The following is a 24,027-nucleotide window of genomic DNA, read 5'->3' as shown; positions in this document are numbered from 1 at the left end:
TCACCTTACAGTCTTACATAAAATTCAAATCTGGAACACCCAAGACCATACTAAAAACTCAGCAGCCAAATCACCATTTTTACTTGAGCTGCAATCCAGCACCATCAAAGGAGCAGCATTTTGTCACCTGTAACTGTTTAAAGGTGATACTTTGAGTAGACCAGATTGAGGTGAGAGGGAGTTTGACTGTAGAGTAGACCATTCCCTAAAGATGTGAAAATTTTCTTATTTCCATATCAATGAGATCATCGAAAATGCACTCTCTTTTTGAGCACTTATTGTATGCAAGGTTGCTAGGTGTTTTCATATGTATTCTCTCATTTAATCCATACAGCGGTGCTAAAAAACGTCACTGTGACCTTCATATTTTGGATGATGAAATTGAGGCAGCAAAGGCTAAGTGAGTTTTTCTTTTTCTTTTCCTTTATATCTTCCAAAGCCCATCATATTTAATTCTGTGGGGAAATATTTGGACTTTAATGTACCATTAAAAGTAAAACATTTAGGGGCAACAGGGTGGCTCCGTCGGTTGAATGTCCGACTTCGGCTCAGGTCATGATCTCACGGTTCATGAGTTCAAGCCCCGCGTTGGGCTCTGTGTTGACAGCCCAGAGCCTGGAGCCTCTTCAGATTTCTGTGTCTCCCTCGCTCTCTGCCCCTCCCCGCCCCTCAGGCTCGGGCTCTCTCTCTCTCAAAAATAAATAAACATTAAGTTTGGTTTTCTTAAAAAAAAGAAAAAAAGTAAAACTTTTAGAAAAGATTTCTCTTTCCCTGTTTTCCATTAATTCTTGACAGGTAAAGTGTGGTATTCCCTTTGAAACAAAGAATTCAGGAAGGTTATATTCATGTGTACATGCCCATACCTTTGTTTATTGAAGGAAACAGAATCTCTTGTTCAAACCTTCTTTTATTCTTCTCCTGTTTAACAATACATTTGTGTTCTTTGCCCATTGACTCTTCACCCACGGTCAGCCAGGTGTATTTCATGTATGTGTCCTTAGTCTTCATCGTGTTTCCCTGTTGGGACGTCAGAATTGTTTTGCCATCCCGTTCTTTCCAATCTATCTCGATAACATCAGGGAAAAATTCCTCAAGAAGAGAAAGATATGTTCCAGCCTTATGGAGTTTTACTTCAGCAATTGAAGGAAGAAAAATTGTGGGCTTGGGGGAAGTGTCTTCATCAGGATTTTTATCTGTGGGAGAAAATAGAATAGCAATGAAAACGTTATTAGAGAAATGGAAACATTGTGTGGTTGGAACCACCTAGCACATAGTTAAAAGGAAGGAAAAGTTGCCATAGAGTTAGTGCTTACCATGACCTTTAAACCACAGTGGGTTCTGAGTTGCTTCTTTTGTTACTTTCCATGGGAAAAGGGGTTCAAGAGGTTATATAAATTGCCTAAAGTCACAGCTATTAAGGTCACCACATGGGTTAAAACGTGGAATTTTTTGAGACAATACATGGTCACTTGTTGGAAAAGGAATCTATTTCCACCCATACTTGACAATGTATCAAGTTGACCATTTAGCTTCAAATAAGAACCCCATGCCCACTTCTGATGCTGGAGTTCTTTTGCTTGATTTCTGATTTTATAGAACATCTCACTTTCACGTCTAAACTATGCCAGGATTTTGAGTAGGACAACGTTTAAAGCAGCACCTCCAAAATATTTACAATGCCTTGAATTTAAATTTTTTTAAATGATTATTTATTTTTGAGACAGAGAGACAGAGCACGAGCAGGGGAGGAGCAGAGAGAGAGGGAGACACAGAATCTGAAACAGGCTCCAAGCTCTGAGCTGTCAGCACAGACAAATCGCAGGGCTCAAACCCACAAACTGTGAGATCATGACCTGAGGCAAAGTCAGGTGCTTAACCTACTGAGCCACCCAGGCACCCCTACAGTGTCTTGAATTTGGAAGCAATGTGGCAATATTTCCAAAACTGCTACTTAAAATTTATTGATTATTTTCAGAAATGCTCTTATATGAACCTTATAGTGCAAGTAATGCACTAGTTGGAATTTTGTTTTGCTTTAGAAAATGTTCACTCAAAGCACATTTTATATTGGAAATTCATTTGATGTTGACACGTGACTAAGAAGACACCGTACTTTGATGCTTAGCATCTCCCCCAAATTTGGATCTGCCCTACAAGCCTGCTGAACTTGTGGTTGTACCCATAATTTTCTTTGATTTTTATCAGCTGAATAAAGTTGTATGTAACTGGCATAATGTTAACAGAGTATCTTGCACACATAATGTGAAAATATGTAATGAAACATCATAGTTGTCAAGGGCATGTCACTTGAGGACTGGAATGTTCCTTGCTTATACATTGATTGTTAATTAATCATTGAAATTATAAAGACTAGAACCCTTCCAATTTGATTTCCAACTGAAACACAAACGTTAACACATTTTCTCTTTGGGCTAGTTTGGAGTTAGAATAATAATTTTGTGGACAATTTCTGAAGAAAAGAAAAATTTTGTTTCTTCCTTGAGAAGAAAAGGAAAAATAGTCTTGAAAATTTCTGCGAGTGCTACAAACCTCCTGATTTTTATACAAAATCAGTAAGCAAACAATGAGTTTTTTATTCATGCTATACATAGAATTAGATCATAATGTGGTTGTTTTAAACTTGTACATCTTACTTGTGCTGCAAATATATATGTTTTATTGATTATAATAGTAAGAAAGTCTACATTTCTCCAACCATTATGTTGTTTTTAATTTTAAAAGTTTGTTATGTAAGAGAAGACTAATTTTTCAAAGTACATGATATTTGCATCATTTTTGCCTCTAGTCAATACATTAAAGAATCTAGTTTTCATCTTAGGAACTTGTTTTTTTATAGGATTACTTCTGATTCATCATTGTAAAGAACTTGAAAGTCAAAGATGAACATGGAAAATTTCTGGATGGAAAAATACGATGCTTATCTCCTGTCCTTTTTCCTCAGCTAGATCCTGAAGTTTCATTCTTTTCCAGATAGAGGGAATCTTGAACTTCCATAATTTTCTCAACTGAGCATTAAATAGTATACTTGATTATATAAGATTAGTGCCTATATGTTGGGTAATTATATTACATGCTTTTTCTTTCAATATTCTTTTTTTTTTTTTTTAATTTTTTTTTTCAACGTTTATTTATTTTTGGGACAGAGAGAGACAGAGCATGAACGGGGGAGGGGCAGAGAGAGAGGGAGACACAGAATCGGAAACAGGCTCCAGGCTCTGAGCCATCAGCCCAGAGCCTGACGCGGGGCTCGAACTCACGGACCGCGAGATCGGGACCTGGCTGAAGTCGGACGCTTAACCGACTGCGCCACCCAGGCGCCCCTCAATATTCTTTTTAAGCTTACTAACAGTTTTTTTTATGGCCACAATCATTTTATTGATGCATAAAATAGAAACCAATTTACAAAATAAATAAGTTTGTCCAGTGCATTTGTGCACATTCAAAGTTAAAAAAATTTTGGGTGTAAATTGCCTGAGTTGTATCTATTTTATTGATATGAAGCAGTATGAATTCTACATAAATTAACCAAATACAACCACATTTTCAATTAAGTGTGGTATTTCAAACCTGCATATTCATATTGACTCCAAATTTCTCATTTTATTCAACTATATTCTTTTATTAAATAATTATTTAAAGCTATTTCATATGTAAGTATGAATTTCAAATTTATGACATTTCTAAATGTATTTAAAAGCCCTACGTCTATCTATAACTATGTTTCTATGTACATTGTAACTATATTTTCAACCTTTGTTTTTCTACTATTATAAGCATGAAGCCCAAACCTGTTGAAGTTAGAGGTAATATAAATTAAGATAAATAAGTTTTAAAGTACATAGAAGAACTACAAAAATACAATCTTAATTTCATTTTTGTGGCCCAGTGAGGGACAAATCCAGTAAACAGGTACAAATACCTCTAAATTCAAGTTATTTGTCTATCAGTGGACAGCAAGGGAACTTCCCATTGGAGCAGTTACAAGTACAGCTGACTCCTCTGGAGAATTTCTGCTCTGTCAGTAGGATCGGCTACAGACCACCCTCCATAGCGGATACAATTCTCCCATTAGATGTGAAACGGGGCAACTTCTACCAACACCTACTATATTTTGCGTGATGTGCCATGTAATTTATCCCCCGTCTCATTTAATTCTCATATGACTCCTGCTGAATGCCTCCCTGTTATCCCACCTGATGGATGAGGAAACTGAGGGCAGAGAGTAATCGCCAAATTCACATAAGCAGTACTTGGTAGAGAAAGGGCTCCAGGTCAGCCTGGGGCAAATCCCGGGCTCTCTGACTACACCCTTTCACCGTCAGGAAAGGAAATGTGTCAACTCACAAAGCACATCTGTCGTGATCAACTTCATTCTTGGACCAAACCCTTTCGTGACAGTTACACACGATGTACATGAACACTTCATATAAGTCCACATGGACACAAGGTCTGATCCTATTACAATATTTGCACAATGTTGTCTATGCTGACTTTTGCTGTGAGGATTGATATTAAAATCTCTCCTAAGATTTCCACCACCAAACATGCTATGGAAATGAGAAAGTATATTATTATCTTTATCATGATTATTAACAATTTCTTTAGATGAATTGTGTGCTCCAACATGACATTTTAATCGCATGGGACCACATCTTTCTCACTAATGGGAATACAGTACTCGAGGTAATGATTGGATCTAGGTAAATCAAGCATGGAGACTCATTCCTTCGTTTGCACCCCACTTTGCTCTACTATGTCTCGATTCACTCAGCCACCATCACTGGAATGTGCCTTTGACACACCAGTTAATAGGCAATCACTTGTCTTATCCACTGCATTTCCAGTGTTAAGAAAGTCAAAGGAACATTGGCTAAAGCCTAGTAACATGGGGTCAGTTCATGGAACTGCTTCACCTGTGTGGTCCAAAGCAAATTCCAAGCTTTCACCAGAAATTTCTACCTCAAACCGCCTTCCTTCTAATCATGCCCCAAATTTGGCTTGAATCTCCTACAGTGGGCCTTCCAGACAAATGACTACATCAATGGTCAGTTACCCGCTCCTCCAAGCCTCCTATTGTCACGTTAGATCCCTAGACTATCACCTGCCTGACCTTGCCTGCTGAAGGTCACCATCTGTGAACGACATTAAATGTCACTGTGCCCATAGTAATGATGCCACGGTAGCATGAAAGGCTTTGTTGAAAAACCAGTCCTTCCATCTTATAAAATGGATGTGGAAGGCAATGCCTGCTACTTCACTTCGTAGTCCCCCTAAAGAACGCATGCATCGAAAGTTTTTTCTAATTTTATGATTTCAATGGCATATGACGCTTTGGTGTACTTCATTTTATCAGACAATACAAAGTGTGTGTCCACCACAATTTCTCCCACCTTTGAACATAAAGTTTTCCCATTTCTTGCTAGATCATCCCAGGCCTTTTTCTTCTGCTTTCCTTCGTGTCTTGGTCTTCTATTTTTATTTCATGGCCTAACTGTACTTGTGTCTTTTATTTGAGGCCTTCTCAAATAGATGTTGGAAAGAGACAGTATAAATAAATGAGAAATCGTTTGTGCATTCAGCCTCAGGGCTTCAGAGCTTAAGATGGTCTAACTCAGAGATCACATGAAAAACGAAAGAAGAAGTTTCCAAATCCCTCTCTGTGATACAGATGCAAAATGTGTGGAATTCAACCACCCTGAAACGCCAGAGAAGAAGGTGAGGCTTTCGTTCCCAACATCATCCCTCACGGAACAAGGGTTGTCTTATGTTTTGGTCCTGGGGCCACTTATTAAAAGAGGCTCTTCTAATCCATTCAACTTTGATCCAACAATACTACTTGGACAAGATACAAACCTGAAATAAACTTGATGAGACTAGTTTTGGAAGTCGCACTGGTAAAAGACAATAAGCAGTTTAATGTGGATTTAGTAAATCCGACTTGGGACAAGACTCTATACTTTGTGCTTCTGTCTCACGTACATAGAAAGACAGTATAAATGAAAAGAATGCTTTTATTTTGTAAGTGGCTAAATTGTATCTTCCAATAAAATATCCAGGGACATCATCATCTGGGAATCCCAAAACAGACACTCAGACCTTGCAATGACTCAGAAATTTGCTCTAAAGTATATGTTTTAGATGCGTGTGAATAGTTTGATTAAAATTTTCAATAAAATGTGAGAGCAGAAATAAGCAGTATTCTCAAATGGTATTTATAATGATATAACTTTTAATCTGTAGTATAATCCAAATAAGACATTAAATATTATAAGTGAATATTTAACTCTATATGGATATTATTATAATTTTACATATTCAAGTTGTAAAACCTGTCCTTTTGATATCTCATTTTCCACTGAAAAGTGAGAGATTGCCTTATGTTGAGGCTAACAATATTTGAGATGATGCTTAATACATTCTAGTCATTTTTAGAATCATGCGACCATGAGTCTTAGAAATTAAAGGTATTGTGCCAATACTGACCAATTGTTCTAAAATGACCTGTGGACTAGATCATAACTGATACATTTCCTGTACTCCTGATTCACAAAGTCCTTCACTGGTGATTATTTGAATTCTATACAATTGACTTTTTAAATTTTTTTTTTTAATTTATTTATTTTTGGGAGACAGAGTGCAAGCAGGAGAAGGGCAGAGAGGGGGAGACACAAAATCTAAAGCAGGCTCCGGGCTCTGAGCCGTCAGCACAGAGCCCGACGCGGGGCTTGAATTCACAAACCGTGAGCTCATGACCTGAACCAAAGTCTGCTGCTCAACTGACTGAGCCACACAGGCACACCAGTATTGACTTTTTTTTTAATCAATGACCCTGTCCCAACTGATGTGGTAGCTATAATTTCATTTAGTCTTCAAAACAAACCACTCGAGATGTTTTTTTTTACATTGACAGAATGAATGGATGGAAATATAGCAAATGTTAACAGTAATAAATGTCACTATCCAATTTTTATTTCTTCTCTTTTCCATTTTTCTCCACAATGGCCATGTACTATTTTTTATCATTTTAAGAAAGCAACGGCCAGCTAATTAAAATTTATTTGCTAAAGGATGATTATTCAGAAACTAATAGATCCAGAATCAAAGTCCATATTTTCCTCTGCATCACACTCTCCCACAAAACTTTAAGGACCTCATGAATTATTATATCTCTGTCACCATAATTTAATCAGACCGTTAGAATTTATATTGCAGTCAGATGGACAAAAAAGAGGACAAGAAGGTTGCTTTTCAATTTATGAATTCTTTTGTGTCTCTGATCACAACCACTAAGGAAACCAAAATATATCATTACTTTCATGATTTCATTGTTTTACCAGCATTGTGAAAATTCTTTAAAAGCTTGTAGGTGACCACACCTAGCAGTATAGAAACATCCCTGGGAGGCGTTTTCCCTCATCCCGGCAAAATTTCATGTCTAAGACTAATGAAGAAAGAACACATTTACTAGTCTGAATTTAGAAAAAAAACAAACAGAGAAACCAGCTCATGACATTATGGATATGTTTGCACAGTTAAATGTGTCCATACCTGATATGAATCACCTTCTGACAAAATGACAAGTTTAGCAATTTTTTGTTCATTCTTTTCCATTGGTTGCTTTTAGATCAAATGAATAAGTTACACAAATTTCTTTACAAACCTTTCAACGCAGAAATTCCAGAGGGACCTAACTAACATCCCCAACCCTCAGGGACCCCCAGTTGCTCTAGCAAGTTAGCTCCTTGTCAATGTCGCCCACGCAAGCTCAGGCGGCAACTACCCCCAATGACTGGGACACAGTCACCTACCTCTCCAAGGATCCCGCTGCCATTTGTGACCAAACTGGGGGTGAATGCGAGAATTCTGAGCCGGCACCAGCACCTAGCCTGCCACCCCTGCATCCCCTGCCTCCCTTCCCTATGTTATACGGAAGAATGAAAGAATATTTACCTGTGACCCTGAGCAGTGTGCCAGGACCGAACACTTTGTGGGCCCAGCCATACCCAGCCCACTGTCTGAAAAGCTTTTACAGAAATCTCCCTTTGGGGGCACCTGGGTGGCTCAGTGGGTAAGTAGCAGACTCTTGATACCAGTGAAGGTCATGATCTCAGAGTTCAGGAGCGGAGCCCCACTTCAAGCTCTGTGCTGACAGCTCAGAACCTGCTTCTGAGATTCTCTCTCTCCCTCTCTCTCACTCTGCCCCACCCCCCATAAAGAAATTAACTTAAAAAGAAAAAGAAATCTCCCTTTGTACCACTTTACAAATTGTGCCTGTATTTTTTCAATATTTATATAAGTATATAAAAATGGGCCCTGATAGCATTAAACAAGGATGATTCTCAAGCAAAATCACATTGTATATGAACTTAGTCAAGAATGGATGAACTGACCCCTCTCTGCCTGGACAGTTTGGTTCTGTCTTTCCCATCTTATGAGTAATAATACAAATTATGAGCTTATGAGTTAAGCATTCAACTGAAGAGTCGATTTGAAAGTTAGGCTATAGAAAATTAAATATTCAGATTTAAAATATAGCTTAATGCTCCTAATACCATAGAATGGCCTAGACCATGCTCTATGGAACAAACAAGTCTTTATTGGGTCCCAAATTTTGCCATAGTACCTAGCCATGTGAATTTAGGCAAATACCTGAACTTCTCTAAGCCTCAGTTTCCCCAACAGTGATATTAAAATAAGAGGGTCTCCTGGGCAGGGCTGTTGAGGACTGAGATAAGGCACTGAAACTAGTCAGCATGATACATGGCTCTCAGTAAATAGTAGCTAATATCATCATTCTCTTTACTCAGATGGTTTGGGGCCCCCTTATCAAATGTTCCACTAAACAAAATGTATGGATTTTATAAGCAATAAGTATTACAGAAAGTAAGAAAGCAAAAGGGCTCATGAACCTAAGATATTCTGTGTCTCTGGCGGCCACATGCTGAAAAACAGGGGCCCAAGAAGTCACAATCGAGAATATTTGTCCACTAGACTGCAAGCTTTTGGAGCGTTGGGACTGCATCTTGTGCCCCTTTTATCTCTAGCTTCTAGCCTAGACACTGTCTTCAGTAAATGTTTGCTGAGACAATACATGAACGAACAAGAATATTGAACCATGAAGATAGATTCTTTTCTTGGACTGTAGAGCTGAAATAGTTTACCGAACTCACAAATTCCATTACACTGGGCCATCTCGGCACAGTATCACATGATTACAATTGCACAAATTTTGACTAATCTCAGCCTACCCTCTAAGAAGCTAAAGTAATAAGACTACGTTGATTTATTGAAGTTCTATAGTCATTTACTGCATTTACTGCAAGAGCTAAATTTTTGCACTGCTGTTGAAGAGGAGATCAAAAGCAATCATGTGGGTTTTGCAGGTTAATAGAGGAGCACTGTTAATACTAAAGGTACTTAATCAGGGGCGCCTGGGTGGCGCAGTCGGTTAAGCGTCCGACTTCAGCCAGGTCACGATCTCGCGGTCCGTGAGTTCGAGCCCCGCGTCGGGCTCTGGGCTGATGGCTCAGAGCCTGGAGCCTGTTTCCGATTCTGTGTCTCCCTCTCTCTCTGCCCCTCCCCCGTTCATGCTCTGTCTCTCTCTGTCCCAAAAATAAATAAACGTTGAAAAAAAAAATTAAAAAAAAAATAAAGGTACTTAATCAAAGTGTTTCTCACTTAAAGACCCACAAAAAAAAAAAAACCACCTTGAACCAATAATTTACATAAATAGTTTTCAGACACAGGCTTACAAATATTTTAATTTCAAGCCTGCATCTGTACTTTTATGTGTATATTTTGTAAAGGTAGAATTTCAATCTGCTTGCAAGCAGGGAAGGAAAGAAACCCATTCCTTTGGAAATAAAACAAAAGTAGTTTTGTTTCCATCTATAGTGACCCGTAGCTCCAAAACTGCTGTCCATGTGCTGTGGTGATCCTACATTGTCTTTCCTAAAAAACCTCTATCAGTTTTTCATTCACAGGATCAAAACAGGACAAAGTTACTTACCGGGAGGAGTTACTATGAGCCAAGTTCCTTCTGCAGATATCTTGATCCATCACACTGGTTAGAGGTTATCACACTAGTTAGAGTTTCCTCAAAAATGTCAGCCTTCTCCTGAGCCTCATGGCATGACCAGCAGGTAGGAACCTTGTCCTGGCAATTGATCTTCTGGATTCCCCTGGAAGTCCTTGAATATAGGCTTCATGACATTTCATATTTTCTACGTTTTCCTCAGATTAATTGATACAAATGTCTGCTTTCCATGGAGGCAATAATCACAGAAAAGTGCTCATAGAAAAAGGAAACCAGAAAAGCAAATGAAAAAAAGAAAGAGAGAAAGAAAGAAAGAAAGAAGGAAAGAAAGAAAGAAAGAAAGAAAGAAAGAAAGGAAGAAAGAGAAAGAAAGAAAGAAAGAAAGAAAGAAAGAAGAAAGAAAGAAAGAAAGAAAGAAAGAAAGAAAGAAAGAAAAGGAAGAGATCAGGGCCAAGTGGTCAACCAATGACTTCTCTAAATTACTAGGAAAAGTGTTCAGGGAATTAAGAGGTTTTGATTTCCAGGTGTTCAAGTGTGTGAAACCGCTCAGAGAACGCATCAAAGGAAATCCCTTCTGTTCTCACAAACACCAGGCCTGCTCCGTTAGCAACTGGGGACTGTATTTCTGAAAGAGGATACGTTTTATTAACTGAAAATGCAAACATGCCAACAGAAAGATCTTCCTTGAAGAAACTTGGAGAAAAAGGGTTAAAGATGAGATAAAAATGCCCACGAACGTTTTACCAAGACCAGTCACTCTTTCCATTGTTGTGTGTGAAGTTCTGATGTCTTCTTTCCTGAAAAAGGGACATAAATATTTTAGTGGAGTGTAAATGAATCTAGCAGCTAAAGGTGCAATATGAATATCATTTTCTCTTCAGCTGGTTTCAGTTCACTTTATATTCTGAGCAACTCCACGTGTCATTGAAGCATCTTTTCGTGTCTGAACCTATGAACCGTTTATCTCTGTCACTTCAGAGGTTCCTGAACCGGTGCAAATTTCTGAATCTCTTTCTGTCTCAAAATCCTCATCTGAAAATAGATGTGATAAAAATTCCTATCTCAAAAGTCAATGCATATTAAATAGGTGAAAATATTTCAGTTTTCTATTAACTGCTAACACAGGTTCTGGAATCTAGTAAAGTTTGGTAATGATTAACTCTTATTAGTACTGCTATTGTTTCTCAAATTTAACATTCCATATGGCCAACCATGAGTATTTGCCCCAAACTTCCATGGTGAAAATGCTTTTGTGACCATTCTTGCGTAGGAACCTGGAAAATTAGTCAAACATTATTAGCACTTCAGTTTTCTGCATTTCTTCTCCACATTCCTCGTTTCCTCCAACTTTCTTCACCTAAGTGTTTGCTTGCTTTTATGATTTTCATACGGTTTTCTCTAAATGTTTGTGTGCATTAAAACTTGAAGCATTTCTGGGGCGCCTGGGTGGCGCAGTCGGTTAAGCATCCGACTTCAGCCAGGTCACGATCTCACGGTCCGGGAGTTCGAGCCCCGCGTCGGGCTCTGGGCTGATGGCTCAGAGCCTGGAGCCTGTTTCCGATTCTGTGTCTCCCTCTCTCTCTGCCCCTCCCCCGTTCATGCTCTGTCTCTCTCTGTCCCAAAAATAAATAAACGTTGAAAAAAAATGTTTTAAAAACTTGAAGCATTTCTGCCTAAAACTTATGTGTTGCTCTGTCACATACCACGTGGAGCCGATGTGAACTCCAGCTTGCATCCGCCTGAGAAAAATAGAAAGGAAGAAACCAAGATGGCTGGATTTTCCTCCTGAGGCAACTGGCCCATCTTCCCTGCTTTCCAATAACTGCCATTTCTGAAGTGATCAACACCAGGCAGTTTCATGTTGAGGAGGTAGAGGGGGGTAGACCAGAAGGCAATGGCCTACAACTAAGAGGACTGATTCTTCCTCAGCAAGACAGTGTGTCCTGGGAAGGAGAAGGAGAAGAGAAGGCAGCCATGGTCATTCTGGAGCAAGGTTCCCTGCACCGTCATCACTGCTGGGCGTTTCCTTACGGACCCTGTGTGTGTGCACGGGCATGTGTGTGCATGCGTGTGCCCGTGTGTGCTCGTGTGTGCATGTGTCCCTATGTGAGTGCGTGTGCGTGTGTGTGAAAGGGTGGCAGTTGTGAGGAGTGTGTCTAATTGGGGGAGCCCACACTTTCAGCTTAATTTACCTAAGGAATACTGAGAAACCGTAGTTGGAAGGTTTCCTTCCGATGGTGAGAATGAATTCATTGTTTCACCAAGGCACATAAGGTGGGGATTCCTTGGACACAGCAGAACGGTTCAGACGTCAGGGACCAAGAAGGGGGATGAATCACCACTTCAGACACATTCCTGGAAAATGTGTCTTGTCTTCATTAGTTATTTCAAACAGGGAAGAAAACAAAGGCAAAATTTATCTTTTAATTCATTATTTTAAAACTTTTGGAAAAAAATAGGTATTTCATTTTCTTATTTCTCATAAAACTGCTCACAATACTGAATTATTCTTATGTGAGGGGCACTTTGCTACAAATATGCTCATTTAATCCTCTCATTTCATCCTCACAAAGCCTACTAAGGGGGTGCTTTTATTATTTATTTCTTTATTATTTATTTATTTATTATTATTTCCGATCTTTCAGATGGGAAAAAGGAGGCTTTTGACATACAAGGCATTTGACCAAAGGTCTGATATGAGTAAGTGGCAGAACAGTAATTTACAGCAGAGGATCTGTATCTGGAACCCATGTTCTTAAACAGCAGACTTTATTTCTTCCATATACACTTATGAGAACATAATAGATTATGTACCACTCTGTAATAATAATGTGCCTACATGTTTGTGCACACAGGTATGTATGTGTCTATGCGTATGTATTTCTCTCAAGGCTCTAGAATGCACGGTTGAGGATTCATCACAGGAAGTACCCTGAATGTGCTTGCTCAGTACTGCTCCCTAAGATTCATCTATTCACACATCCGTTCAGCGAGTGGGTACCGAAGCTGCATTACCGACCAGGCACGCGCAGACCCTGGCGAGGCCACAGAACCACACACAAGGGTGCTCCTCTGGGCACTTGTATCCCAGCAGCACCAGCCTCCGTCTGCCTTCGTGTGGCGCAGCAGCTGGCCATCAAGTCCCATCTGGGACCGCAGTCGCCTGCCCTCCCTCCATCCCAGTCCCCTCGTCATGCGGCCTGTGTCACCCATACTCCCTGGAAACCTCAGGACGAATTGCTGAGGGTCCCTGACGCACTCGGCTGTTCTCCACAAGCCCAGACAGCGGCTGTCATCAGGAGGCAACGGGAAGCTGGCGCAAGAGGCTGCCATCCTGCAGGTGCACCTGGTGGCCGTCTGCTTCTTTTTCTCTGGATTCTAGAACTGAGGTACCTGTCAAGGAGCACGGGGCGGGGCTGAGGCTGAGGCTGGGACGGGGGCTGAGGTTGCCCACGTGCAAAAGGACCAGAACTGAAGAGAGGACTTGGGACCGACTTCCTGGCTCCTCTCATACATTGTACCCATTTGTCTGTGGCTCCATCTCTGTTCTGTGGACTTTGTAAAAAAGAATCACAGTGGAGGAGACAGGGTGTCTCAGTGCTGCCAGTTTATTGTTCTCATCCAACTCCTCTCAGCCAGTGTTACAAGAGGCCAAGTTTTATCAGATGCTCCAGAACCTGGTTCATTTTTGTTGGTACCCATATGGCTAAGGTGGCGGATGCATGCTGAGTACTGCGTGTAAATGTGTTTATCCTTTGTTCCTCCTGTGGATAGAGATACTTCTGGTTGTCATGTTGGCTACTAACCAGAAAGAGAGACAGAGACAGGGAGACAGAGAGACAGAGAGAGAGAGAGCACATAAAACAGATTTTCCTCAAAATATCCAGAGGAGGCATTAAGTAATTTCTTAAGGTTTCACATAATCTGAACAGATATAGGAACGAACTCATTCGCTCAGAGGAAAGTGACAGGTGGTTGCTGGTAAGCGGCCATGTGTCTACCCAGGCTTTGCCTCAAAGCACAAGGTGGAACCTGAGAACCCTGATGGCCAGAAGCTCAGATCAGTGTAAGGTGTGTGACGGCTGGTGTCAGAGAAGGAAATTGTGGGTCAAACCTAGGCCACCTTGCAATGCAATTTCTGAGGTTTCTGATCTGTCTGGAGAATATTCGTCGGGTTGTGGCGACAACATCCCATCAGTCCATTTCCAGACAGTTAGGTAGACAGGAGTCAGTGTAAACACACCTAGATGATAAAGACAGAGACTTGGCTATGTAGATAGTGATGGAGACAGAGACAGAGACGGGGACAGAGACAGAGATGGAGACAGAGACAGAGATGGAGACAGAGACAGAGACAGAGATGAAAATAAAGAGATAGAGACACAGATGTAGGCACAGGTATATCTTGTGCAGAGACAAACTGTTAAAAGTGCCTCGAGGCAGATTTTTCTAATTAATTATCTCAAATATTTTTTGCTAAGGAAAGGAGACAGAAGTGAGATTAAAGGAAATGCTGATAATTACTACCGATAATTACTCAGAGCTGCACGCTAAGCATTTGGATTTCTAATCTCATAACCTCACACCATCCCTGGGGTGGGTGCTGGCATCTCTGCTCCGCTGAAGAAGGTTCTGGAGAAGCTCCAGCTCACCTCCTCCTCTCACTGCACCCCCTTGGGTTACCAGGGTCTATGCAAATGCAGGCTTTTGTGGTTGTTGTTGTTGTTTTATTACATTCCCTATGACTATTTTCTCAAGGCTCTGAAAGGTAAACTTTGGTTTCTAGATTCAAATAACAGTATTTTCGTTGGTTCTTGGACGATTCTTTTTGGACACTAGTTTATCTTTTTCAGCTCAGGAAGCTTCATGGACTAAGTTGTTTTGAAAACTCTGTACCTTGTCCACACCACTCTATGTAGTTACTTCCTCCTGAACAGGGTCTCCCATAGCACAGAAGCCTCCTTTTTACTAATTAAAACACGGCACAAGCTAGGCAGAAAATTAGAAAAAGGCACTTTTTCCAGGCTCACACAGCCCTGCTCTGGGTACAGAGCAGGGAGGGCTCGGGATGGATTGTGGTCCCCACTGGTGCCCGCTCCCCCCTCACGCAGGCACCTTGAGCAGGGCGCAGTGGTTAGAGCAAACCCAGGCTACACCTCTGGTGCGTGGCAGGGGACGGGAGCGTCATCATTGCTGAACTCACACGTGTCATCTCTTCCTCCTTCTGATGCTGGAGGAGGCACTAAGCTTACCAACTGAAGACAGTTTCCTCTGGTTTAGAACAGCCCCTTTCAGGCTAGTTCTGTCTCCTTTGTCCCCTTCCTCCTCCTTCTGTCTCCCTGCCTCCTGCTGCCATCACTGCACCCGGGAGGAGAGTTAGTTCTCACAGTCTCCCTGCCGCCCTCTTCCAGCCCTTGGCCCCACTCTCTGGATTCAGACTCTCCCTCTGAATTGTCCTGTGCAGTAACCAGCCCCAAACCCACCCCTACCGACTCACAGCACGCCTTGAGATGCAAAGTTCCCACCTGCCACTTCTCATCCAGATCCCGGCTGATGCCTCCTGTGGTCCTCTCGGAGCCCTGACCCTCTCAGAGATGCTAAGAAGCGTTTGGGTCTCCTACCTGTGCAGCCCGTGGGGACAGTCAGGGCTAGTTTGGGCTGGTCTGTGCTGATGTCTCCACTGTTGGTGGTGTTCCTCCAGGGCCGTGTTCCAGAAGCTTGACATCAGCAAGATGTTCTCAAGTTCTCCCTCCATGTGCTTTGGGTTTCTGTGGTAGTTTTTATCCTCCCTTGGATAAGACCCCCAGAGACAGGGAACCAGAAAATACATCCTCTTACTGTCTCCCCAACACATCACATCACATCCCAGCCCCGAGTGCTAGCCCTTCTCTGACCTGCATGCGAACTTGGCCGACTGAACACCCCCACTTTTCTGCATCTAGAACTTCTAGTGAAACTCTGTGTTCCCAGTTTGCCAGGCTTACCCAAAAATCTATAAATGAGATACTTGAAATATAGGGGAAAAAAACCAACCATTTTTTTTTCATTTTATTCTGACTTTCAAGCTCACTAGCTCATGATTAATTTTAAAACATGAGCTTGGGGAGGCCTGGGTGGCTCAGTCACTTAAGCTTTCGACTTCAGCTCAGGTCATGATCTCACAGTTGGTGGGTTTGAGCCCTGTGTCAGGCTCCGGGCTGACAGCTCAGAGCCTGGAGCCTGCATCAGATTCTGTGTCTCCCTCTCTCTGCCCACCGCCCCCCCCCCCCCCCACACACGCATGCACACACGCACACACTCTCTCTGTCTCTCTTAGAAATAAATAAATAAATAAATATTTAAAAAACTCTTTAACAGAAAAAAATGAGCTTGTTTTGGGCACAGCTTCACTTTCATGGAACTAATTCTCATGGTTTTCCCTAAACAGAGGAAAGACTCCCAGTGACATGATGCACGTCTGAGAAGAAAACTCTACCAGCTAAAAACTTCCAAAATATCATCCTCATTGCGCATTTTGGTTGTTTACTGAATTCTGACTGCAAGGTTTTAAGTCCTCTCCATGTAGTTGACCTATTATACTTTCTGCTAAAGCAAGTTTACAGAACAAAGAAGATATGTGATTTTTCTTACCCTTTTTTACTCTTCTAGCAGACTGGGTTCCGGGACAAACTGTCTGAAAAAGTAAGTCTTCCAGATTGTGCCCACTGTCACTCCTTAACCGTGGCTTCATGAGTGACCCTCATACTGTCCTCCCCAGGCCCTGCTGGGTGGGGCAGCAGGTCTGAGACAACACATATTTGCTCACAAATGCCAGAGTATGTTCTTGTAAAGTTAAGAGCACTAAGAGAGTTCAAAGTGACCCAACAATACATTGAAACAACTTGGACTGTTTGGAAATATTTCTCTTCTTCTCTAAAAATCAATTCTTCCCTCCCTGAAAGTAGTACATTTGAAGAATGTTTATGATGATCACAAGAGCTCTTGGACAGACCCAACATCCAGCACTTTATCTGGCAGCCAGTGGAGCAAAGTGGATATGAATTCAAATTTGTTCACTGTCAGCGCCTTCAGATTGAGCTTTTCACAATTACTGAAAATCTCTGGGCACCTAACTTCTCTCTGAGATAATCACACCATTTCAACATACACTGTCTCCAAACAGGAATGCAAGTCAATAGGAAATTATGTCAACCCAGACACCTGGGGCAGATTAGGGACATCTGTTTGGGTACATTGATAACCATGAGACTCCCTTTCCTCTCTCCTCTGATAACGGGGCATCACATAACAAGTATGTAAAGTGCTTAATACTGTGCCTAGGACATAGGAGTTCTCAGCAAAAATACCTGTCATTAAAATCTTATCAGAATCACATTATATTTGTTAATTTTTCAAAAAGAACCTAATTCTTTTTCTTGGCCGAACAAAGAAAAGCAATCAAAGAAATATGTTGACCTATGGGCTAAAGATGCTAATTCTACCACTTTCGGGATATAACTGCAGATTTTGGTAATCATTCTGTAACTTCAATTTAGAAGTTAAAAGAAAAGACAACAGAATTGCAGTAGATAGGAAGGGTCAGTTTGTGATCGAAACAATTATATGTCGACCTAAAGGTGGCAAGGGAGAAGAGGAAGGAAGGAGAGAAAAGATAGATCAATTATAACAAAGGTGAGAGGCTGGGTTGTAGTTGACATTGTGAAGGTGGAAGACAATTCTCTGGTCTCTTAATAAGATTTGGGATGGTTTCACTGCTGTACAATTGTTTATTCTATTAAAGGATGTCAGGAACACAGACTTGCAGTCATCATAATATTGTGTCAAAAAGCACTGTAATCATTTATCCACACAGGTATCTCTGTAAGTTATTAATTTTGTTTTACTTAGCTGATGACGATTTACTTCATAACTCAACAAATACCTGGAATCCCTGATCTAACTGAAGAACGACAGCATTACAAATAATCTACATGCTCCTCTCTGCTATGTTCATCAACTGGAAAAGCATATCCTGTTCTGTTAGAGATGGGACCTTGGTGGTTTTGCAGAAAGTGAAATGAAAGGAACTAGATAAAATCTCCTGAGTCTCTAACTTGTGTTATTTACTTGGAGGCAAATATAACCCACTTATCTGACTGTCTGCTTGATTTCATTCTTTTGCTCCAGTCCAGATGGACTGTCCGCCTCTCTTTACCTCGCCCTGGGCATTACGAGGTGGACCCTCATGGACCGCATGGGTGGGTTTCCTTATTCTCTGGTTGTTGTTTGGAAGCAGTCAGTGGAAGCATCAGGAGGAGGCTGGGAGGTGGGAGCAGAGTGAGCTCAGGGATCCCTCCCTGAAGGGGGTCTGCATCCTCGCAGGGGCCAACACATAGTGCCATCTACACCAGAGACAGAGGGTTAAGCTCAGGAAAACACAGGTGCGAGTGGAAGTGGCCATTCCCTTTTATACCAATTAACCCACGGGAAGCATTTATTTCTTCTCTCCCAGGACCCTGAATCCAAAGGCTTGGAGGTCTAGTGCCCAAAAAAAATGCTTCTGTCAGGGGACATGGTGATGCTTCTTTGAACTTCAACTTCCATTGACCAACAGTCAATGCATATCAGAGGAAAGATGCCCATTAGCATAATCCCTGGGGACTGGGGCACAGAGCAGGGGGGGAGAAACATGGCGTGTTGATCTTGGAGAGGAAACAGGTTTCACAGAATCCACGCTTTGTGCCCCACAACATCCACCCTTGTCCTGTTACTGGGAGAGAAATCTGTACCCCCAAAGTGGAGACACACAGAGTCCTACTTGAAAGTCTATCTTCTTCTCAGTCTCCAGATGAAGAACACGCGAGAGCAGTTTTCTAGCAACCTTCCATGAAGGCTAGAAGATCGTGTTTCAGGCAGTAAAAGTGCCCAAGAACGTTGCTGAAGGAAACCAGGGTTGTGTGCGACAGTGTGTGTGCTTCTGCTGGGACCATCTCACTCCTGCCTCTGCGTCTGGACAAAAGTGACATAAGGAAACCAAGGAAGTTACAGCACAGCGTTAATGAGAAGACTGAGTATTTGTGCCACTGTGTGTAGTACTTGGTGTTTGTCCTCCACGGGGGAAAAGACACACTCAGCCCAAGTACCTACTCCGATTCTCCAAGAACGGACCTGGTCTCTAAGTAGGCCGATGGAGTCAGTGGGGATCTGAAGAGAAAACCGGATTTTGTTTTGTAACAGAGGCAAAAGTTGTTGTTTGAGAAGAGGGGACAACAATGATCATGACACAGCCCGTTTCAGGCCTTTCTAACCATCGGATGTCACATGTTCTGTCTACGTGTTCAGTAATATGCAAGATTTTTTTTTTAATTTTTTTTTCAACGTTTATTTATTTTTGGGACAGAGAGAGACAGAGCACGAACGGGGGAGGGGCAGAGAGAGAGAGGGAGACACAGAATCGTAAACAGGCTCCAGGCTCTGAGCCATCAGCCCAGAGCCCGACGCGGGGCTCGAACTCCCGGACCGCGAGATAGTGACCTGGCTGAAGTCGGACGCTTAACTGACTGCGCCACCCAGGCGCCCCAAGATTTTTAATATTAAGTAACATGTGAATTGTTTTCAAAAATAGGTCTTAAAATAAAATTCAAAAGCAATGCAAGTTTGCTACGTGACAAATGAGGGTATAGAAATGACACCGTAAAAACTATCATGATCCCAATGTTTAGAAGTGACCCCTCCAAAGTTATGCCCTTTCCTCTACCCGGGGCTGTGTCCCTGAACCCATTCTGGGGGTGAACCATAAAAAGCACCCAAAAAAATAGTCAACATGGATTTCCAGTTGGGCCTAGAAATCTTTAGAAGTGTGATTTCTAGGAGATGACTCTGAGGTAACAGACATGACTTTTCCACAGTACTGGTGGGTGTGAGCAGTTGGTATTGGATATTGTAACTAGGAAAATTGTGATTTTTGAGGTGTTCTTGGACTTTATTCAGCATTGATTTGAAATTATAATGTTGCTTCTATTACTCAAAAGCATTGCGTCTCACCCACCTCAGGAATGAAACGAATGAGTTGAGCACAAATCATCAGGATTTTTCAAGCAGCCATCTATGCAAAGTCCTTTACCCTTGAGGTAATGTGAGCCCATCAGTAATATTCAAAATATGAATCTCACTTCAACAGAGATAGAGGCCCTACTATACTCAGTCCTATATACTCCAATAAGATATTTTTAGTATTTTCATGAATCAGCCTTGAAACAACCTTGTAATGAATAATCTTTACTTGAGGCAGAGCTGGTTGGCCTTTACTATGTGTGGTCAAAGTGTCCTGGGTGAAGCTCACCTTAGCGAAAAGGAGAAGGGCAGGAGGAGGAAATGACTCCAAACATAGACTTGTTTCTTCCTCCCCAAAGGGGGTGTTTCCTCCCTGTACAAGGCCGCTGTCCTCTCAGGCTGTACATCAAAAGCACAATGGATCCACGTGGAAAACTGAGATTGACATGGACTTGGGATCACTTCTCATGAGAGTGTCTTCATATTTATCTCACTTCTCTCTAACTAAACTATAATAATCAGATCTCAGAGACCCCTCTGTGGAGTCAGGCACTGAGAAGGTGCAGCAAGATGAGAGGGTTCGGTTGTATTAGGAAATGGGGAGGACAAATGAGGGGACCACCCCCCCAAGAGGGAGGGAAGGTGACTTTCTGCCCCCTAAACCCTCCCCCCCTCACACACTTCCTGCACTTGCTGGAGGCCTTAACCTTGACCCGGGACTTCAGTAGAGGGTCCAGATGTTGTTTGGGCTCCTTCACAGACAGGCATGTCTTAAATATATATCTTCATCCACAAAAACAGAAGCTCATCGAGACGGAGGAAGATTTAGCAAATCTGAGAAACCAATTTACTTCCAATCATTTAGACTTCCCTTTCATTAATTATTTTTGCCAATGCTATTATGTCATATAAAGTTGGAATTTTCAATTGAAAATGCATTTAATTCAGCTTAGACCTCCTCAGAGAGCTTTATCTTCCCCCCACACAGCAGGGCCTTTCTGTTTGGGGCCAGAGAATCAGTAAATAGCTTTTCTTTTCCTTAATTTCTCTTCTTTCTTTTTTCTTTTTTTTTTCTTTTGGTCAAGAGGTTGACTAGCTTTATTAGAAGTTAGTGAACATAGTGATATATTTTTGGCATAATTTTGCTTTAATACAAAAATCAGTCACACATTGTAGCAGTTTAACCTCCTCGCTTTACAGAGGAGAGAACAGAGGTCCAGGGAAGCTGGTCCCCAAATCCCATATGGAGTCACTTTCAAGGAGAAGGGGAAGGCGGAGGGCCCAGGGTCTCGTCCAGGACCGATGCATGCACCTGCCCTGAGGATCATTTCCCCCGCAGGAGAGTGAGCGCCAGGCATGGGTGAGGGTGCTGCAAAGTCAGCCACACTGTTTCCTGGGCTTCTGATCAAGGAGTCTCTCTCCCTGCACAGGAGCCAGCGGTGGGCGGGGCGGCAACTTAGAAACTGGAGTCAGGGGCTGCCTTCCAGTCTTGGTTTGCACCCATTTTGTGTGGAATCCCCAGAGAGTCTCTCGGCCTTGAAATTATTTGCACAATATTTTATTCCCGCATTCTTCATTGGATATGGTCAGATTCTTAAATCGCCAGTCCAGCACAGTTCTATTCAACAGAAATAAATGTATTTGAGACACAATTTGAAGCAATAATTAAAAATTTGCAAACTGCTCCATTAAAAAAAGTTAAAGAAACAAGTACAATTGAAGACTATTTTTGTTTAGTGCAATATACCCAAAGTTTTATTTCAACATGCATCTTTTTTTTTATGCTCTCCAGAATATGATTTGTATGCTACACAAGCAGCCCATCACAGCGTGGACTAGTGCACTGGCTACATTTCTAGTGCTCAGTAGCCACATGAGGCTGGTGCCTGGTGCTTGTGGCTGCTGCCTTGAGCAGCTCAGATCCTGCTCCAGATGCTCCAGAAACACCTCCTTGGAAGATCTTTAGAAAAGTGCCTCCGGGGCAGGGGTGGAGGGGGAGGGGGGCTGGGTGGCTCAGGTTGCTAAGCATCCCACTTGGCTCAGATCATGATCTCATGGTTGGTGAGTTCAAGCTCCGCCTGTCTCTGCTGTCAGCACAGAGCCCCTCTCTTGCTCTGCCCCTCGCCGGATCATGCTCAGTGTCTCTCCCTCTCTCTCCTTCTTTCTCTCAAGAATAAACATTAGAAAAAAAAAAGTGCCTCCAGACTGGACAGCTCCCTGGTTCTGCACGCTGCCCACCAGGGGCTCCTTAGCCTTCTGGGTTATATGCAGTGGACCCGCAGAGGGGGCGTGAGTGTCAGGGGTACTGACTGTTGACCCCAGGAATCCCCAGGGACCCAGCAACCCTGGGAGGTCCGGGCCTGGAGCGCCCTGGGAGAGCGAGACTTTTTGCTCAGGGAGCAGAGCAGGGCGCGGGGCTGTGAGCTTCCCAGGCAGCACAGTAGTACACGCCCTCGTCGCTCTTCTGCAGCTTCTTCACTGACAGTTCACAGCTGTTGCTTTCCTTGCCTTTCTTGGCATCGATTTTGTCCGCTTCCAAGCCCCCATACTTCTGCACATATAACCTTGACATGTCCAGCCTGAGGATCCTCTTGGGGGCAGTCCCCTCCTGGTGGAGGTACCAGTGGATGTAGCTGACATAGGCGCTGGCTTGGCAGGACAGGGTGGCCGAGCCGCCCACGCGCTCCACAACCACAGCCCGCTGAGTCAGACTGATCGCTGCCACGCCACCTGCAAGGGGGACAGCGGTGAGACGGAGAAAGATAGGAGCCTCAGCTCACCCCGCACCAGGGTCACCCCGCACCAGGGAAGGAGTCGGGACCTACCTGGAAACAGGAGGGCACACAGGAGGGCGAGGGGACCCAGCATGGTTCTGCTTCCCCGCTGGTGGGGAGAAGCCCAGGGTGACCTCCCAGCTGCACCTGCTGGACGGAGACTGACTGGGTGGGTGGCAGAGGGCAGGTTAGGCTCTGAGCTCTGCTTCCCTGAGGCACCTGCAGGCACTGGTGAGAGAGAGGAGGGAGGGAGGAGGGAGGGAGGAGCCAGAGCAGGGACAGGTCTGACCACAAGGGGGAGAGGGACCACCAGTGGTCAGGGTGCTAAGAAACACTGAAGAACTTTGGTGCAGTAAGAGCACCACTAATAATAGCAATTTTTGATTGGACATCGACTTTGCTTGAGCAGAGCACTAATAGGTTTCTGCTCAGTGTCTCTTCCAAGGCTGCATGCCTAAGGCGAATCAGGTGGGATGACAGCTGGGTCTGGCTGGAGACAAATCCCAAGCCTCAAATGGCCACCTGGCACTCACAGAGCAATGGGGGCGTGGCTTGCCCAGGGACGATGGGGGCAAGCAGAGCAGCAATGTCTGCCTAAAAGGCACCCCCCCCCCAAGCTGGCACTGGAGCATTGACCCGAGGTAGCATCAGAAGAGTAAATGCCCTCACGTAACACGATAGCTGTGCAGTCGTGGGCGAGCTGTTTCTCCTCCTTTTCCTCATCTGTCAAAAGGGACCTCGTTCGTTTGCAGGCAGAGTGAACAGGAAATATGAGCAAAGCTTGTAACCTGTCCCAGGTGCATAGACAAGGCTCAGGAAATGTTGGGGACGGGCGTTTCACCTCAACACTGGCCTGGGTGCCATCGATGATTTCTGGGATCCCCAGAGTGCAAAATTATAAGGAATATTATTGTTGTGGAAGACAGGGATATGTGTGAATGTGTGTGTGTGTGTGTGTGTGTGGCCAAAGGCAGAAGTCTGCGTTGACCCAAGTGGGGTACGGACCAGGGGGCGAGACCAGGTCCTGAGGTTCCAGGGTCAGATCCTCAGAAATGGTAAAGGCGGGCCTCCTGAAGGGGCAGCTGAGGAATGTGTCTGAAATGAAATTTTGAGAGATAAAGGGAGCATTGACTTCGACTGAAATGAAGCTTCCTTTTCAGTTAT

General features: G+C 43.0%; 2 long non-coding RNA genes and 1 gene segment (V, D, J or C); 1 reads left to right on the top strand and 2 right to left on the bottom strand.

Annotated features, from left to right (window-relative positions):
- Positions 1 to 23,293, bottom strand: part of LOC125160181 (T cell receptor gamma constant 2-like) — a 33,611-nt gene extending 10,318 nt beyond the window's left edge. The window contains 4 exon segments of the C gene segment in view: positions 864 to 1,193; positions 7,972 to 8,029; positions 22,515 to 22,819; positions 22,915 to 23,293. Coding sequence covers positions 864 to 1,193; positions 7,972 to 8,029; positions 22,515 to 22,819; positions 22,915 to 22,957 — 736 coding nt within the window.
- Positions 12,155 to 16,180, bottom strand: LOC125160183 (uncharacterized). The gene is made up of 3 exons (XR_007150167.1): positions 15,679 to 16,180; positions 13,317 to 13,450; positions 12,155 to 12,430 (listed from the first exon to the last, which is right to left on the bottom strand). It is a non-coding gene; the product is annotated as an uncharacterized LOC125160183 (long non-coding RNA).
- Positions 12,857 to 17,429, top strand: LOC125160182 (uncharacterized). The gene is made up of 2 exons (XR_007150166.1): positions 12,857 to 13,446; positions 16,485 to 17,429. It is a non-coding gene; the product is annotated as an uncharacterized LOC125160182 (long non-coding RNA).
- Positions 23,294 to 24,027: the final 734 nt, after the last annotated feature.

The sequence above is a fragment of the Prionailurus viverrinus genome, chromosome A2 (genome assembly GCF_022837055.1).
Source record: "Prionailurus viverrinus isolate Anna chromosome A2, UM_Priviv_1.0, whole genome shotgun sequence".
NCBI lineage: Eukaryota > Metazoa > Chordata > Mammalia > Carnivora > Felidae > Prionailurus > Prionailurus viverrinus.
This window is presented reverse-complemented; position numbering and strand designations above follow the sequence as displayed.